The following is an 18,458-nucleotide window of genomic DNA, read 5'->3' as shown; positions in this document are numbered from 1 at the left end:
TACCTTTACTATTTTTAATGAGGTCTTGTTTTTTAGAAATGCATATGGAAATATTTATTATTAAAATGTTATGTTTGGGGTTTGCTTCTAATTAGACTAGAAGGCTAAAAGTGGATAGGGGTATAGTTGAAAGAAGACTAGTCTGACATGAAAAACCCACAACGGTCAGAATCTCCCACACAGCTCTACTGTAGGTTTAAGAAGATGAAGTTCATGGAAGATTATCCTTATTTGTAAGTGTCCTATGTAGGCATAATATTAATTTTAAAAAGACTACCATTTTCATGAACATATGAACATCCAGTTCATATTTAAATATTCTTTATTTATAGAGAATGAAACATAGTATGAGTTATGATGATCTCAAAGTAATAATGACAATAAGTAAACAAATTTCCACCAAGAAGAAAAACTCCATTTTAGACATAAAATAATTCATTCTTAATAGTATGACATGAAGATTTTTTGAAAAAACAAGTAAAACAAAACAGTAATAAAATAGTAGGGAGAAATTTCATTTCTTGAAGGAAACAAATCTAGATTAGCAGTCTAATACCATACTGAAGGGCTGTTTTTGGCAAATGCAGCAAATATCAGTTTATTAAGAAAAATAATCCCTTGGGACTTTGAATTGAAAGTTCTGTAACTTCAGTAAGAAAAGTCAGTAAGACTCAAAATATGAGATCAAGTACTGAAACCAACAAGGCTGTCACTATTCAGAAAATGAAACTATATATAAATAATTCTGGCAGATCTCAGGATGTATCAACATTACCTGTCTGGGTAAAACCCCCAATGCACTAACACCTGCTTATCTTTTCTCATCACGGGTCTCAACCATTCTTCTGAAAGGGAAAAAGAAAATACTTTAGTCAAGCTGACAAAATAAATAAATAAGCTATTATTTAGACTTAATTTCTACTTAAAATTTTTGTTTTGCTAGTAAGCATCTCTCCCCAAAAAATATCCTCATAACTGAACATTGTATCTCTCATATTAAGAGAAAAATTTTAGCCACATATACAGAATTATTAATCTAGGCCTATTATCTATTACCCTTGGCAAATCCAATTGTCCACTGCAGTAAAATACTCACCCTCCCACTCACCTGCCTGTTTGTCTCCAATTCCATCCAAATCATGATCACTTTACTACTACATTTTGCATGTAAAAATCTCTTCTCCCTTTTTCTGTGAGGCTTTGTAATTAGTGTACATTTTTCAAAGTGTAAATCATGCTTTACGTCCTTTTTTTTTTATGCTTTACGTACTTGATGAAAGTTTTACCATATATTCTTCTAGATTCACTATCTCTTGTATCCTACAACACTTCACAGGCTGCTACATCAAGCTTTCATCAATAATACTATTTTTATTATTTCTTTTTATTTTTAAATGGTGCCCTGCTTCTTAATTTAGCCCTCCCAACAACAACATAATCAACAAGATCATATTAGATAATTGTACTTCGAATTCCCTTACCAAAGAGAGGTGTAAATTTATACAAATTTATAGGATGATTCTTATTGATCTGAATCGTAGTTAGATTATATCTATGTTTTAGTACTTGTTATGCTGTGTTTCTTTGGTAGTCTAAATTTAGCTTAGCAAGCTTGTCTCTAGTGCTCAGAGGAAACTAATAAAGTAAGCTCCTTAAAGCCCAAGAAATAGCAAAATAGAAAAACTAAGTGAAACTAGCTAAGTAAAAATGGCTTTTCATTGCCAATTTCAACAATAAATAGCCCCAGCTTCACCAAGTAGAGGCAAGAAAGCCCACATGCCTATGTTTTTTTTTAATTTTTATTTGAAGTAGCCTCTACAACCAACATGAGGCTCACACTCACTACCCCGAGATCAACAGTCACATGTTCTACCGACTGAGCCAGCCAGACGCCCCAAGCTTGTATTTTCTTTTCTTTTTTATTTATTTATTTATTTTTTCCAAGCTTGTATTTTCAAACATACAACTGCTCACCTTACTATCTTGAGAGAAAGTGAAAGAAAGAAATTAAGCCTGGGTCCTTAACATGATATCCCAAGATGGCCAAAGAGAAAATGAACAGCAGTCCAGTGGGTCTTTCATCACTTATAATATAGCAATCAACAAAATATACTATTAAGAGATGCCCTTTAGAATACTAATCTATCTTCAAAGGCTGTGCAGCTTTAGAAGGTAAAGAAAAAAGAATACTTGGGTCTCCTGGGTGGCTCAGCAGTTGAGCATCTGCCTTTGGCTCAGGGCATCATCCCGGAGTCCCAGGATCAAGTCCCATATTGGGCTCCTTACAAGGAGCCTGCTTCTTCCCTCTGCCTGTGTCTCTGCCGCTCTCTCCCTGGGTCTCTCATGAATAAATAAATAAAATCTAAAAAAAAAAAAAAGAATACTCATCCTTTTTACAGAGACTCTGGCACTGATTGATTGCCTTCGGAAATTTTCCCAGGAGCAGAAATAACAAAAGGTTAGAGATGTAAATCCACATTCTTCCCAGAGATAACCATACGCTACACAGAACCAATAAAACCACCATAGTTTTGAGTAAAAATTAGTTCAAACTGAGAATATAAACATAACTCTCACAACTTAACAATACAGACACAGTCTAACTAAAATATAAGCAATGGGGGGCACCTCGGTAGCTCAGGTGGTTGAGTGTCTGGCTCTTGGGTTTTGGCTCATGTCACGATCTCAATGTAATAGGTCAAGCCCCACATCTGGCTCCATGCTCAAAGGGAGTCTGCTGGAGATTCTTTCTGTCCCTTTCCCTTTACCCTCCACCGCCCCCACTCACACGCACTCTCTCTCTCTCTCAAATAAATAAATCTTAAAAAAAAAAAAAAAAGCAAAGGATCAAATGAAACATTTCTCCAAAGAAGATATACAAATGGCCCAAAAGCATATGAAAAGAAACTTGGGATCATTAAACAATTAGGGAAATGCAAATCAAAAACACAAAGAGATACTGCCTGACACCTACTAGGATGGCTAATATAAAAAAAGGAGTAAATAAAGTGTTGAGAATGTAGAGAACTTGCTATCTCCAAAAAAATGCTGATGGAACTTTGTAAAATGGTATAGCTACCTTGGGAAACATGGCAGCAGTATCAGAAAATGTTTAACAGACTTGCCAATATGGCTCAGCAATTCAATTTCTAGGTATAAACACAAGAGAATTGGAACCGTATGTCTGCGTTAAACCTGTACACAAATTATCATAATGGCATTATTCACAAATAAGAGTTCACAAATTTACAATTGACTAAACAAAAGGTAGTATATCCATACAATGTAATTTTATTTGACAATAAAGAAAATAATGTATAGGAAGTAATATCAGCAAACATTACAGGAGGCCCCAGACCTTACTCCACCAGAGACACTGACTTAACATCAATATACCATCTAAAAAGTCTTCATGAGAACTCTAAAAGCCAGTTAAGGAGTTGTAGTACTTCAGGCAAGCTCAAAGTCAAGAACAGCTACATTGAAACGGTAAGAAAAGCCTTTTTTTTTTTTTTTTTAAGAAAAGCCATTTCATGTCAACCACAACAGCAATTCTCTCAAGCCAGCAGAGCTCAGCAGGATCAGGAAGAAAAGTTCAGCTTGCAGCTTCTCCGTTGGGCTACAAAGAGAAGAGTGAATGTGCATCCAATATCCCAAATTATTGAGGCTGTCTGAGGGATTGGTTTGCCTCACCTGACTTAGAGCACTAATGGAACTGACATATTTTGGATGTGTGGTGGTCAATGAGAACAAAAGAAATCTTAGCGACTTATTGTAGTACTAGAGAACCAGTAATGCCATAGACAGAGGCTGAGTCAACTGGCTATGATCAGGAGAAAGCATCCAGATCACAATTTCTCCACTGGTAGGGAGAAAAAGAAGTGAAACAAACATCCTATGTTCTGGCATTTCTGAGGGCTGCCCAAGGGACAGGTTTCTGTCTCAAACGACTCAAAGTGCTGATGGGGAACCAGCATTCTTTGGAAGCCTAGGCACCACAACTCAAATGAGAGCTCAGTGGCTCCTTGCAATGATAGAGAATTTGTGGGAAAGCTGAGAGACACAGGGAAAGCAAGATATTAGAAGCCCATGAAAGAGAAATCCGCAAACCTCTTTACACCCATAAACACACAGAAGATGCATCCTCAGAAACCTTTGAAAGATGCCTAGAATCTCCAGCTGAGCTGACTGGTGAAGGTCTTCCCCTGTACAAAGTCAGACCATAAAGACCAGGAGAGGCAGCTCTTCTTTTAAATGCCCAAAACACAGTAGAAAATAAGATACACAAAGAGAAAGGGGAAATGACCTAATCAAAGGAATAAAATTAATCTCAAAAACTGACCTTAAAAAAACAAATATAAATTACCCGATAAATACAAAATAATCCTTTTTTAAAAAAAAAAAAGTAGGCTCCACACCCAGCATGAAGCCCAACTCAGGGCTTGAACTCATAACCCTGACATCATGACCTGAGATCAAGAGTTGGACACTTGCTAACTGAGCCACCCAAGCCCCCAAAATAATCATTTTATTTTTTTTTAATTTTTTAAAAAAAATTTTAAATAATCATTTTAAATGAAAAACCAACGAGTCAACAGCAATCAAAAAAAAAAAAAATCAAGAGAAATTTTAAAAATCCAAAACAAACACAAAAGAATATAACATACCAAAATTTGTGGGATGCAGCGAAAGCAATTCTAAGAGGGAAGGTCATGGTGATAAATGCCTACCTCAAGAAACAAGAAAAAAATCTCAAATACACAGCCCAACTTTATTCCTCAAGGAACTAGAAAGAGAAGAACAAATGAAGCCCAAAGTTAGTAGAAAGAAGGAAATATCAAAAATCAGATCAGAAATAAATGAAATAGATATTAAAAAGGCAATAGAAAAGCAATAAAACCAAGAGCTGGTTATTTAAAAAATATAAACAAAATTGACTCATCAAGGAAAAAAAGGGCCCAAACCAATAAAATCAGACATGAAAAAGATATTACAACTGATATCACAGAAATAAAAAGGAACTTCTAAGTAGCTGTAAGAAACTACTACGAATAACTAAACACCAACAAACTGTACAACTTAGAAGAAACAGATGAATTCCTAGAAACAACCTTCCAAGACTAAATCATGAACAATTAGAGAATCTGAAACAGACTGATTACTAGTACGGAGACGGAATCAGTAACTTAAAAACCCCCTACACACAGCAGTCCCAGTCCAGATGGCTTCAGTAGTGAATTCTATCAAATATTCCAAAAAGATTTAATACTAATCCTTTTCAAACTCTTCCAAAATATAAAAGGAATACTTCCAAACTTACAAGGCCAGCATTATCCAGACACCAAAACCAGACGAAAATGCCAAGAAAAAAAAAAAAAAAATACAGGCCAATATCCCTGATCAACACAGATGCAAAAATCCTCAAGCAAATATTATCAAACCAAATTCAATAATACATTAAAAAGATCATACATCATGACAACTAGGCTTATTCCAGAGATGCAAGGATGGTTTAACACCAGCAAATCAATCAGAGATACACCACATTAACAAAATCAAGGACAAAAATCATATGATCACCTCTAGAGATGCAGAAAAAAAATCTGAGAAAGTTCAACATCCACTTGTGAATAAAAACTCTTGACAGAGTGGTACAGAGGGTACATACCTCAACATAATAAAGGCCATATATGACAAGCCCACAGCTAACATCTATTTAATGGTGAAAAATTGAAAGATTTTCATCTAAGATCAGAAACAAGACAAGGATATCCACTTTCACCATTTTTATTCAACACAGTACTGGAAGTCCTAGCCACAGCAATTAGGCAAGAAAAGGAAATAAAAGGCATCCAAATCGGAAAAGAAGGGAAACTATCACCATTTGCAGAATTCACGCTACTATATTTAGAAAATCCTAAAGACTGCACCAAAAAAAAGTTTTAGAATAAATGAATTCACTGAAGTTGTAGAATATGAAATTGGTATACAGAAATTAAAATAATGGTTTTAAAGAGACTCAATGCACTACAAAAGAACACATTAAAGGACTAAACAAAATTAGGAAAGTGATGCATGGAACAGTAACAGAATATCAACAGTGATAGAAAGTATAAAAAAGAATTTTAAAAATTCTGGAATTAATGAATAGAATATCTGAACTGAAAAATCCACTAAAGAGTTCAAAATCAGATTTGACCAATCAGAAGAAAGAATCAGAACTCAATACTGAAAGATTGACATTTGAAATTCCCAAGTCAGATGAACAAAAAGAATGAAGATAAGAAAATCTAAGGGACATAGGCACTCATCTAAATAAATATTGTAAGTAATATTTAGTCTTCCTCTTCTAATGAATATCTTGATTTTTTAAAATTCTCTTCATTTTCTTTCATCTCTGAGGAAATACATATTCTTTCTGCTAAAATCAGTAATTCAACTCGCGTTCTTAAACCAATCCTCCTATCCCTTCTAGGTTTCAACTCTATTATGTGCTTCAGTTTACTTTTGCTACACCCAGAAACACACAATAAAACCAAATCTTGAAAGACAAAAGTCAGGCCACCTGCTGTGTGGCATCCTCCACTTTCTTTTCCCGGTCATACATTCTGAGAAATTGGTGATCTTCCACCAACTCTACAACTTACTCTCACTTGCAAGTTACCAAAATTTCATTCTCAAAGGTTACATATTATTTCTTACTGACAAATCCAAATGCCTTGTCTCAGGCCTCACTTTTCTTTGTAGAACAGTCCCATTGCCAACCTCCTGCATTTAAAAATGCTTTCTATAGGGCGCCTGGGTGACTTAGTCCGTTAAGCATCTGCCTTCAGCTCAAGTCATGATCTCAAGATCCTGAGAGATTGAGCACCACTTCAGGTTCCCTGCTCAGCAGGCAGTTTCTCCCTCTCTCTCTCTGCCCCTCTTCATCACTTCTGTTCTCTTTCATTCTCTCTTACTCACTCTCTCTCAAATAAATAAAATCTTTGCAAAAAATTAAGTAAAATAAAATGCTTCCCTTATTTCCCCCATGACTTTTAAGATATGGACCACCCTTGGCTTGCCATCTAATTTCCTTTGCTCTCCTGATAAATATATTTATCTAATGACACGACTTTCCTTCACTCAGTAATTTATCTCAGAACATCTCAAAGGGTCTTGCTCTCTGACCAGTTTCCTTCTATCATATATCCCAGAAATCAGCTCCCAGGCAAATTTACCTAATACAGCCACAGTTACACATATCTGTTCATCAAATTCATCAATATTATCTACCATCACTTTTATCCATCTAATAAAAACACAACTCTTTACACCAGAGCTTTGTCCTCTCACCTACCTACTCTTCTCTCCCACTACCGTGAGATACATAGCCAAACCGCTGTTTCCTTTCCATCAAAGTTCATAATTGATTACCTCTATGGTTTTGCTTATTTTGCACCCTCTTCTAGCATGCCATACCCAAAATCTTACCAATAAATCAAGACCCATTAAATATCACATTTTAAATTCTGACTAATATTCATTAAAGTTATACTGCATTTTCGAGGGTTTTACAACACAGCTTCTAATGTGTGTGTGGCTGGTACTGTTATCATCTATATACTTACCTGAAATATGTGCTTGTAAAGAGCCTAGCATGAGGTTTTGGTGAGAGTCAACATTTACCTGATAGTTATTCTAAGGTATATTGTACACAGTGTGCAGAATGTCTTATATTTTTTAAAAGGCCTTCAATATATTAAAAGTTAAATTTAAATGCTATCTCCTAATAACTGCCCTAGCTACTCATAATACCAAGCAAGCATTAGTATGCAGTAAACAAGGATGTATTAAACAAAGGAAAAAAATAAAACTAGCACCAGTAAGGAATCCCTAAGTAGCTAGATGTAACAATTATAAAAGGCAATTTTTCTCAAAAAGTGCACATGCTAAAAGTTTTATATCGGCCTTATTAGAGAACAAAGCCTGCAACAGAAATCAGTATTCTAACATCACAGCTATCCACCACTCCCATCTAGTGGACACCAGTTGCTATTACCTAACGGGAAAATAGGCCGAGAAACAACCAGTTAAATACTAAAGGCAGGGTAAAGTTTCTCACTTTATAAAAGCATAATATTCACAGAGCTGAGATTTTTTACTATAACAAATAAAATCAAACCTGTAGCTATCAAACTGATGATAAAAAGACCTAAATGTAAGAGCTAAAACTGTAAAACTCTTAGACAAGTTGTAAAATTTATTCACTCTGGATAAGGCCATGGTTTCTTAGCTTTGACACCACGCAAAAGCAATCAAGCAACCACACAAACCTAACCTAACATCCATTCTATCATTGTTTTCAATATCTGTAGGATCTGTAGCAATGTCCTACTTCCATTCTTGACATTATTTGTTCTTTTTCTCTTGCTTTATCTGCAGCACGATCTGAATAGCCTTATTGATCTTTTCTGAGAACCATTTCTGTTAATGTTGAGCACTTTGTTCCTATATATTTGCCACAAAATTAATTTTCACTCTTAATTATTTCCTTCTTTTAGCTTTAGTTTGCTGTTATTTTTCCAAACTCTTGAGAAAGATGTATGCATCACTGATTTTTCAGTCTATCTTCTTCCCTAACATACACATTTAAAGATACAAATTTCCTTCTGGGTATAGTTTCAGCTATACAAAATTTAACATTCTTGTACTTATTATTCATTTTATAATTGTTCCATTCCAAAGATTTTCTATTTCCATTGTAATTTCTTCTTTGACCCATGGATTACCTGGAAATATATTTCTTAAACAGGGATTGTCTGCTAATCTCTATTATTAACTTCTTGCATAAATGCACTAGTCAGAAAAAAGTACTCAGCATGGGGTAATAACCAACTCAAATTTAATATGATTTAGCTTCTTATATAGATGTCCTACGGGATATGCTACGTTAACCAAAAGACTTGATCCCTTACAGGAGATCTATTTCTCAAATTAATTTGGTTATTCTATGAATTCATACTTTCTTTCTCAACAAATCAGTTTCTGTAGCTCTACAGAACTCTGGCCACTGACAAAATTGACCTACAGGATGGAAGAGCTAAAGTTCAGAATCTGAACCATTATAAATTCACCAAACTGAAATACTGCTGAGGAGCCCCATTCAGTTAGCCAGTAAGCCCATCTTCTCCAAACATGTTCTTTCAATTTTGCCATGTCTCCTAATTTTCAGAACACAAGCTACACAGGAAACATTAAAAAGTTATTACATAAGGCATATCTAAACTTAACCAATAAAAAAAGAAATCAAAGTCCAATGATCAGAAAGTTGGACATCACAGAATTAGTTTGCTTAGCCCAATTCAGCAAAATATTAGAAAAGACACAAATAACCTGTGCAAGTGTTTTAATACTTGAAAGTCTCTTTTTCAAAATGCTGGTTATATATTGTTTAAATCTCTGATAAAACTCAAAATCTAATGAAGTAGGAGTTCATAACAAAAAATTAACTTACCATCCTCTTGTGAGGAAGGATATGGATAAATGTGGTGGGAAGCTTTTGACTTCTCATCAGTAAAAGTCCCCTGGAAAGCAAATGAACATAAGAGTGAAGCAATGGCAAACAAACTATGCACTGCCAGATGCAAACTGCTTAAGAATCATAAAGGCATTACTTTATTACTTAGGCATTTTAAGAGTATAATATTTTTGTTATTTTTAGTCAAGGAAAATAATTATTTTTTTTAATTTTTATTTATTTATGATAGTCACACAGAGAGAGAGAGAGAGAGAGAGAGGCAGAGACACAGGCAGATGGAGAAGCAAGCTCCATGCACCAGGAGCCCGACGTGGGATTCAATCCCGGGTCTCCAGGATCGCGCCCTGGGCCAAAGACGGGCGCCAAACCGCTGCGCCACCCAGGGATCCCAAGGAAAATAATTATTAATGAGAACAATTAAAATGTAAATTATCTATAGATACAGTTTATATTGTTGCATAGAAAAATAATACAAGTACCTCTTGCTAATTCTCAATATATCTCTAGGAAACCTTATCAGTAATAGGAGTATTTCTAATTCTAAAAAGTTACTCCAGGAGATCTCTGGGTGGCTCGGCAGTTTAGCGCCTGCCTTCGGCCCAGGATGTGATCCTGGAGTCCCAGAATCAAGTCCCACATCAGACTCCCTGCATGGACCCTGCTTCTCCCTCTGCCTGTGTCTCTGCCTCTCTCTCTCTCTCTCTCTCTTCTCTGTGTCTCTCATGAATAAATTTTTTTAAATCTTTAAAAAATTAAAAATTAAAAAAAAAGTTACTCCAACGTCATCATAAATTATCACAATTATCTGAAGTGAATCAATTCAGATTTTTGACCATGACATACACATACAGGATGGACATTTGACTTGTCTCTAGCATGTATATACACTACTATTGTTTTAAGTCAATTTTAGAATAGTGGATGACATAAATACTAAACTTAGGTCTAGCTAGACCACAACTAAACTACTGCATACAATCTAGATTATGATTTGGAAGCTGTTTTTTTAAAAGACTGATTATTTATTTATCTATCTGAGAGAGAGTGCACACAGGCAAGGGGAGGGAGAAGGACAAGCAGACTCCATGCTGAGCTCTAAGTCCAACACAGGGCTCAATCTCAGGATCCCAAGATCATGACCCGAGCAAAAATCGAGAGTCAGATGCTTAATCGACTGAGCTACCCAGGCACCTCTTTGAAAGCCGCTTAGATTAAAAAAAAGTGTTCATTCTAGAAACCATAAGAATGAGGACAAGTCTTAAAAATCAGGCGTAAAGAAGGATCTTTAGCATCTTAATGTATTTCTTAATTTTTATTTTGGCAATGAATATTTACTAATTATTACAATCAGTAAAACACAACAATGCTATTTCCAACGGGAAAGAAATTCCAAAATTCTAAAATTTAGGGCTATCTAAAGATGAACTGGGGGTACCTGGGTGGCTCAAGTCAGTTAAGCGTCTGCCTTCAGCTTGGGTCATGATTACAGGGTCCTAGGATGGAGCCCTATATCAGGCTCCCTGCTCAGTGGGGAGTCTGCTTCTCCCTCACCCTCTGGCCCTCCTCTCAGCTCATGCTTTATGTTCATTCTCTCTCAAATAAATAAATAAATAAATAAATAAATAAATATTTTTTAAAGAAGGTGAATTAACTATAATAAAGCAAATATAATTAAAATAAATACTTATAAATCATTTTAAGTAGTTTGGGCACACTTCTGAATAATCACAAGACGCTAAAAATGGGAGGTCAACATCTAATGAGTATGAGGCAAAAGTCAGAGGAGCAGAGTGTTTGTGATCGTGACCTCTAGAGTCCATCAGACGACCTGGGTTTGAACTTCAGCTCTATCATTTTCTACTTGGGTGATATAAGTATTTTAAGTTTTTTCTGTGCTTCAGTGTCTTCTGTGAAAGAGTGGTAATAATACCTATTTCACAAGAATTGTTACAATTTAGCAATGAGCTAAGAATAGTGACAGGTACACTGTTAAGTACTCAAACAATGGAGTTATCAATGCATTTTAAATGTTTGAGCTAAGGCCTAATCATCAGTATTCACTAAATCATTAGCTTATGGTCTCTTCCCTATGATTCTATGAAACCAGGAAGATCCTTCTATATCCCTCTATACATTATCCCTAGAACACAAGCACTAAGCCAGACTTTTTAAGAAAAACAAGAACTAAATGTTCAGTATTAACTGTAAGAAAATATATAAGCTTCTCCCAGGATAACTCTGTAGCAATAAGAGTAGGTAATTTCAGCTGAAGTTAGGAGCCAGCAGGTTAATTTGTTCCATTTCTGCTTTCTATCACTCCACACATAATTAAATTACACTTGACAGCCCCTCCAATAAACAGTCCAGAAGAGAAAGGAGAGTTAAGTGACTGGTTCAAAGGCAAAATGCTGGTGGAACAAGGAAGTAAACTTGAGACTGCCTGATCTGACAGCACAATTCTATTACCTTTCTCTTCCGAAAGGATGTTTTATATAAGAAAAGCACTGTACTAAATCTCCAAAAGTAAGCAGTACAAGAAATCCTTGCTTTAGGAACTTGGATGATATTTTAGAATTACTGAAACATAATACAACTGGCAATCTCTCTTAGAGAAGAAAAGAGAAGATATTTCAAGAGGCTTCTCAACTAATCCTGAGGATTAGTAAAACTCCATAACTCAAATGACGTTGTTTCAGAAAATTATCTTCTACCCAGATCTCCTCAACTAGTTTACCACAATACGGGATTGCTTATAGTTCAGACACATGTAGCCACAAACCTACATGCAGTAAATACCAAAGGTCTCAATCTAAAATGAGGTTAGAGGAGGAAGAGAAAGATGTCTGAAGATAGCACTGGTACATGTGAATCAAGACAAAGTAAGCTTTTGGGAAAATAAAATTTTCCAGTCCATATATATAATAAATACAAAACATATCACTGGAGTGGCAGGGGAAGATAGGTTTACTTGAAACAACTCCTACCAACAACTGTGCCATCAACTTCTTTTTTGTTTGACTTTGTGACTGCAGTGATGCTGACCACACTCTCTTCAAATTACGTAAGTGCAGGGACACCTGGATGGTTCAGTCTGTTAGGCATCCAACTCTCGATTTTAGCTTAGGTTATGATCTCAGGGTTTTTTGTTTTTTTCTTTAAGATTTTATTTGTTATTATTCATGACAGACACAGAGAGACAGAGGCAGAGACACAGGCAGAGGGAGAAGCAGGGTCCATGCAGGGAGCCCGATGCGGGACTCGACCCCAGGTCCCCAGGATCACACCCCCGGCCGAAGGCAGCACTAAACCACTGGGCCAACGGGGCTGCCCTGATCTCAGGGTTTGTTTGTTTGTTTGTTTGTTTAATTTTTTTTTATTTATTTATGATAGTCACACAGAGAGAGAGAGAGAGAGAGAGAGAGAGAGAGGCAGAGACATAGACGAGGGAAAAGCAGGCTCCATGCACAGGGAGCCCGACGTGGGATTCGATCCCGGGTCTCCAGGATCACGCCCTGGGCCAAAGGCAGGCGCTAAACCGCTGCGCCACCCAGGGATCCCTGATCTCAGGGTTTTGAGATCAAGCCCCACATTGGACTCTGCACTCAGTGGGGAGTCTGCTTGAGAGTCTTGCTCTCTCCCCCATCCCCCTGTGTTCACTCATGCAGTTCTCTCTAAAATAAATAAATCTTTAAAAAATAAATTACAGAAGACTATAAATTCATACCTGTGACTATTAAATGCTAATTCTACATATGTGGATTAAATCACCACATTATACACCTTAAACTTACACAATGTTAGGTATCAATTATATCCCAACAATGCTAAGGGGGAAAATGCTACTCTAGGATAAAAATTGGAGGTGAATGGACAGAAAAAACTTGGTACTGTAAGAACCCAAAGAGAAATCACTTTCATTCAATGCAGATATACACAGAAACTAAAAGATATTATGATTGAGATTTGTAAGAAACTTACTACTACACAATTTTCTGATGTGATCATGTCTATTACCTGATGTCGTTTGATAATATCTTTCAATTTGTTAGCCAACTTCAGATCAATGTCTGGAATGAGGTAGATGTTGGGTCTGGTCAGACAATTGCTCTAAGGAAGAAAAAACAGATTTTGAAATTCTTTTGGTTTTGAAATGATGTCACATTAATGAATTACCCTAATGGCCAAAGTCGACAAAGACATAATGCTTAAAATGGGGAATATGTTGTTGAATATAAACTGTATAGACTGTAGGAGCTCATCTCAATATAAAACCTAGGTATCCAGCAGGCCATTAGGCCATTAATGCCATCCCCAGATCCATTTCTCTGCAGTTAAGTACAGCAGGACAAAACATAATATTCAGAATTATGACTTAAAGAAATTCATTGTATTTTTCATTAAGTTATCACATTAACATATTGATACTCATATAGCCATTCTTACCTGAATTGATCTTAACAGTCCAAATCTAATGTAGTGTTTTCACCTACACCTTTTATTGGCAGTGATTAGGGGGAGGGGTGGAGCCCAGGGGAATGAACATTTTGCCTTATTATGTAAGTTGCTTAAAAAATAAAGGCTGTGGATTATAGCTTTTTTTCCCATCTAAAACTTACAAATAGCAATGGTTAAAACATGCATGATTAAAACTATTATATTATATTATATTATATTATATTATATTATATTATATTATATTATATTATAATATAAAAATCCTCAAGGGATCCCTGGGTAGCGCAGCGGTTTAGCGCCTGCCTTTGGCCCAGGGCGCGATCCTGGAGACCCAGGATCGAATCCCACATCGGGCTCCCGGTGCATGGAGCCTGCTTCTCCCTCTGCCTATGTCTCTGCCTCTCTCTCTCTCTCTCTCTCTGTGTGTGTGACTATCATAAATAAATAAAAATTAAAAAAAAAAATCTCCTCAAATCACCAAAAATCAGTGAACCAACAACAAAAAAAAGTATTTCACTAGCTAGCTAGTTTATAAGACAAATCTCTGGCATCAAGTTAATGATAATACCTAGCTGAATTTCTGCCAGCTGTCTCCCCCCCAGGAAGGCTAATTTAGTGATTAAAAATTGCCATCAATAAAATACTAAGAAAGAAAAGAATATTAAGTTCTCTCTTACAGGTTATATCTCGTTGGAGAGAAGTAAGATCTATAATTATGGTACAACCATGAAACAAATCCTGGAAAAAAAAGAACATATAAAAGAGTGACCAGTAGTAGATTGAGAGTGTTTATAGTAAATATGAAAGATTCAAATAATGGATTAGGAGAAATAAAGAAAATATCAGGGTGCCTGGGCAGCTCAGTTAAAGATCCAACGCAGTCTCAGGTCATGATCTCAGGGTCAGAGATCAAGCCCCATAAGATTCTTTCCCTCATCCTCTGCCCCTCTCCCCACACTGTCTGTCTCTCTCTAAAAAAAAAAAGAAAAAAAGAGGGGATCCCTGGTGGCTCAGCGGTTTGGTGCCTGCCTTCGGCCCAGGGCATGACCCTGGAGTCCCGGGATCAAGTCCCACATCGGGCTCCCTGCATGGAGTCTGCTTCTCCCTCTGCCTGTGTCTCTGCCTCTCTATCTCATGAATAAATAAATAAAATCTTTAAAAAAAAAAAAAAAAAATATATATATATATATATAAAAGAAAAAGAAAGAAAGTATATTTCACCAGAAGTTTAGGATCAATATTCTATAAATAACAAGTTTTACTCAACTTTATAGCTCTAATACCCAAAAACTCATAAAAATAATAGATTTCAGAAAATTTTTCCTCCTTTGATCTTCTGGCAGTGCAATAAAGCCAATCTTAGAAGTGAAAGTATATCAAAAGGAAAAAAATTAATAATTTAACCTTCTCAGTTACCTGCACCAAAGTTTTTTCAATGTTCATAAACATTTCAACATTCCGATCCATTCGAGATGGATTCTGTAGATCAAACCTCCGCCTAAAGAGAAGAAAACCATGTGTCTTAATGTGTCTTCTACTTTAAACAGAAGTGAAAACTTAGTTTTAACACTCAAATCAAACAAATTGCAAAGATTTAAAAATTAAAACAGCACTCTACAAAACATATGGGGGTTATTTATAAGAAAGCAAAAAAAAAAGAAAAGAAAGCAGAGTCAACATCTTCATTAAATGTTAAATATTATGACATTAAGATCCGCTCCAGTCAAAATGAAGTACCAATTCCATGAAGTTTCCTATTTTCCTTAAATCTAAGATATTTTACACCATACAGGCAAGTAGTCCACTGATCCAAAGGCAGTAAGAACTACTATACCATTCTTTAAGTATAAGAAAAGTTTACTTTATACATGCTTAAAAGCCATGTGTTCAAGTTCATCAGTGCCTGTGCTCTTTGAACCTACTATTGTCCTAAATCTGGTAAATTCATCCATTTACCTTTTCACTCTCTCCAATGTCTTTTTATGTAAGCACTCAAGCATCACATTCTAATGCTGTCTGCCTATCCTTGCTCACTTCCATATAATTAAATCTTAACAAATTTGAATGCTTTTCTCCAAATTTTTTATTCAACACTCTGATTTTGCTGCATTTTTAATTCCACAGAAAGCATATACTACTCAGTGATTTAGAGTGTGGGCTGTGGAGTCAAACTGTTCTGGGTTCTAATCTTGACCTCATTTCTGTCTATATAGTCAGGAGTGATTTACTAATCCAAGGATCAATTCCTTCACGAGTACCACAGCCTGTTACAGGTTTTTGTGAAGGTCAAATGAGGTATGTACGTAAAGGCCTTCAGACAGTATGCTTAGTCTGTAAGTGATCAATAAATGTTAACTATGGTTATAATAGGTTTTTTTGGTTAGTTTTAGGGAGTTTTCTTATTTATTTATTCATTTTGAGAGAGAGCCAAGGGAAGGGGTAGATGGAGAGGGAAAGAGAAAGAATCCTCAAAGAGATTCCCTGTTGAGCATGGAGCACGATGCAGGGCTCCATGAGATGCAGGACCCTGAGATCATGACCTAAGCTGAAATCAAGAAGCAGCCACTTAACCAACTGAGCCACCCAGGCTCCCTTATGGTTATAATATTTTTAAATCATTACTACCATGTGCTAGCTAGGATTAAGCAGTCCAAGTCCAGAGCTTATGCTCTACCTCTCAGGTTATCCTGTTTTAACCTGAAAATGCTTCCCCACCTCCAATGGTTCTTCCAAACTCTGCAGCCTCTCCAGTATGTCACTACCTAGGCTTGATACTATCACCTCCAGGGTCTGCCACAAGCCACTTCCCCTATGAAGCCATTTTTGTCTTCTGTGCACACTAATGTTATAGCCCCACAGCAGAATCACCTTGTTGGTAAGACATCTCATTAGATGCCTTGAGGGCAAAACAAAACAAAAAAACAAAAACAAAAACAAAAATAGATGCCTTGAGGGCAAAGACCAGGTTTTTTGAAAATTACCCTATGTAGCGGGGATCCCCGGGTGGCTCAGCAGTTTAGCACCTGCCTTTGGCCCAGGGCGTGATCCCGGAGTCCCAGGATCAAGTCCCGTGTCGGGCTCCCGGCATGGAGCCCGCTTCTCCCTCTGCCTGTGTCTCTGCCTCTCTCCTCTCTCTATGACTACCATGAATAAATAATAAAAAATATTAAAAAAAAAATTTATCCTATGTAGCCCCAATAGTTAACAGAATGTGTGGCTTTAGGGGCATCTAGGTGGCTCAGTTGGCTAAGCGTCTAACTCTTGATTTTGGCTCAGATCAGGAGCTCAGGTTTGTGAGACTGAGCCCCGTGTCCTGAGATTGAGCCCTGTGTCAGGCTCTGTGCTTAAGATTCTTCTCTCCCCCTCTCCCTCTGCCCTATTTCTCTCTTAAAAAAAAAAAAAAAAGAAAGAAAAGAAAAGTGTGGTTTTATAAAGAAAATAGGAAATTATTACTTATTATGACTGAGGTCTAATATTTATTATGACTTTTTCATTAGCATGCTAGGACAAGACTGAAATGTTTTCTGCAAAATTTCAATTCAGAAATTAAGGAAAGTATCCACTAAAACACAGAAATAGGTAATTTGTAATAAAACTAGTTACAGCTTCAAAAATAGCATTTACATGTAAGGAGGACCTTTGTCCCAAGTAACCATATCTTGACGTAACCTTGATACATAGAACTTTTCCTTAAATCCCATTTACTGGGTTGTTTAGTATCCTTCTTTCCTAACTTCTAAGGAAGGGATCAGTCAGAAATTCCAAGCAGTTTCAATTAACTGGCAGAACAAAATAACGTGTGAAGAACCAAGACAACCCTATTAGGACAGACAGGCTTTCATTGGTTCTTTCCGCACAATAAAAGGAGAGAGATGTAAGGAGGGGTAACTCTTTCACAGGCTTCTGATAAAAGAACTATATCCAGAAATGTCTCACTTCAGAACTCCTCACATAAGCCTTTACTCATATTAGTCATGAACAAACTGCTTCCTTAATAAATGATTCAGATAATGAGGCTGAAGAGAATTATCTCTCCCAGAAATCTGAGAAATAGTCTGAAAGTAGTCACTGAACAAATTAAAATAAGGTTGCCTGGATTTACCTGCAAATAAAGATTAAAAGCTAAATGGATCTGGTAACAGAGAATCAAGAATTTATTCTGCCTTTCTGATTACTCATGGGTTAAATTTCTCAGTATTCTAGCTAATAAATAAAGTAGGGATGAGAGAGTAACAGTCTTTTACAAAGAATTACCTAAAAAAACAATAAGAACCTATATTATACATTAGAATAATTACTTTCAAATTTTTCAAAATTTGAACATTACCACTTGGTCAAGTTGTAATGATAGCATGATTCTAAGCACTGAACATCAACACTGGTCTATTACAACCAGAAACCACCGGACACTGTATGCCTCGAGAGGGAAGAATACAACACTGTCTATGAAGTACTGTTGATGGAAAAAAAAAAAAAAAAAAAA

The 18,458-nt window shown here is 36.2% G+C and overlaps 1 protein-coding gene across 6 annotated transcripts in view; it reads right to left on the bottom strand.

The window, feature by feature from the left end:
• Positions 1-18,458, bottom strand: part of SMARCC1 (SWI/SNF related BAF chromatin remodeling complex subunit C1) — a 171,253-nt gene that overhangs the window by 117,333 nt on the left and 35,462 nt on the right. For 5 of the 6 annotated variants that reach the window (XM_072786413.1, XM_072786412.1, XM_072786417.1 and 2 more), the window contains 4 exons: positions 15,392-15,473; positions 13,535-13,627; positions 9,497-9,566; positions 776-845 (listed from right to left, as the gene is read on the bottom strand). In XM_072786413.1, coding sequence (XP_072642514.1) covers positions 776-845; positions 9,497-9,566; positions 13,535-13,627; positions 15,392-15,473 — 315 coding nt within the window. The remainder of the gene's footprint in view (positions 1-775; positions 846-9,496; positions 9,567-13,534; positions 13,628-15,391; positions 15,474-18,458) is intronic. The other variant, XM_072786414.1, reaches the window with a different exon arrangement.

This window comes from Canis lupus, chromosome 19 (assembly GCF_048164855.1).
Source record: "Canis lupus baileyi chromosome 19, mCanLup2.hap1, whole genome shotgun sequence".
Taxonomy (NCBI): Eukaryota; Metazoa; Chordata; class Mammalia; order Carnivora; family Canidae; genus Canis; species Canis lupus.
This window is presented reverse-complemented; position numbering and strand designations above follow the sequence as displayed.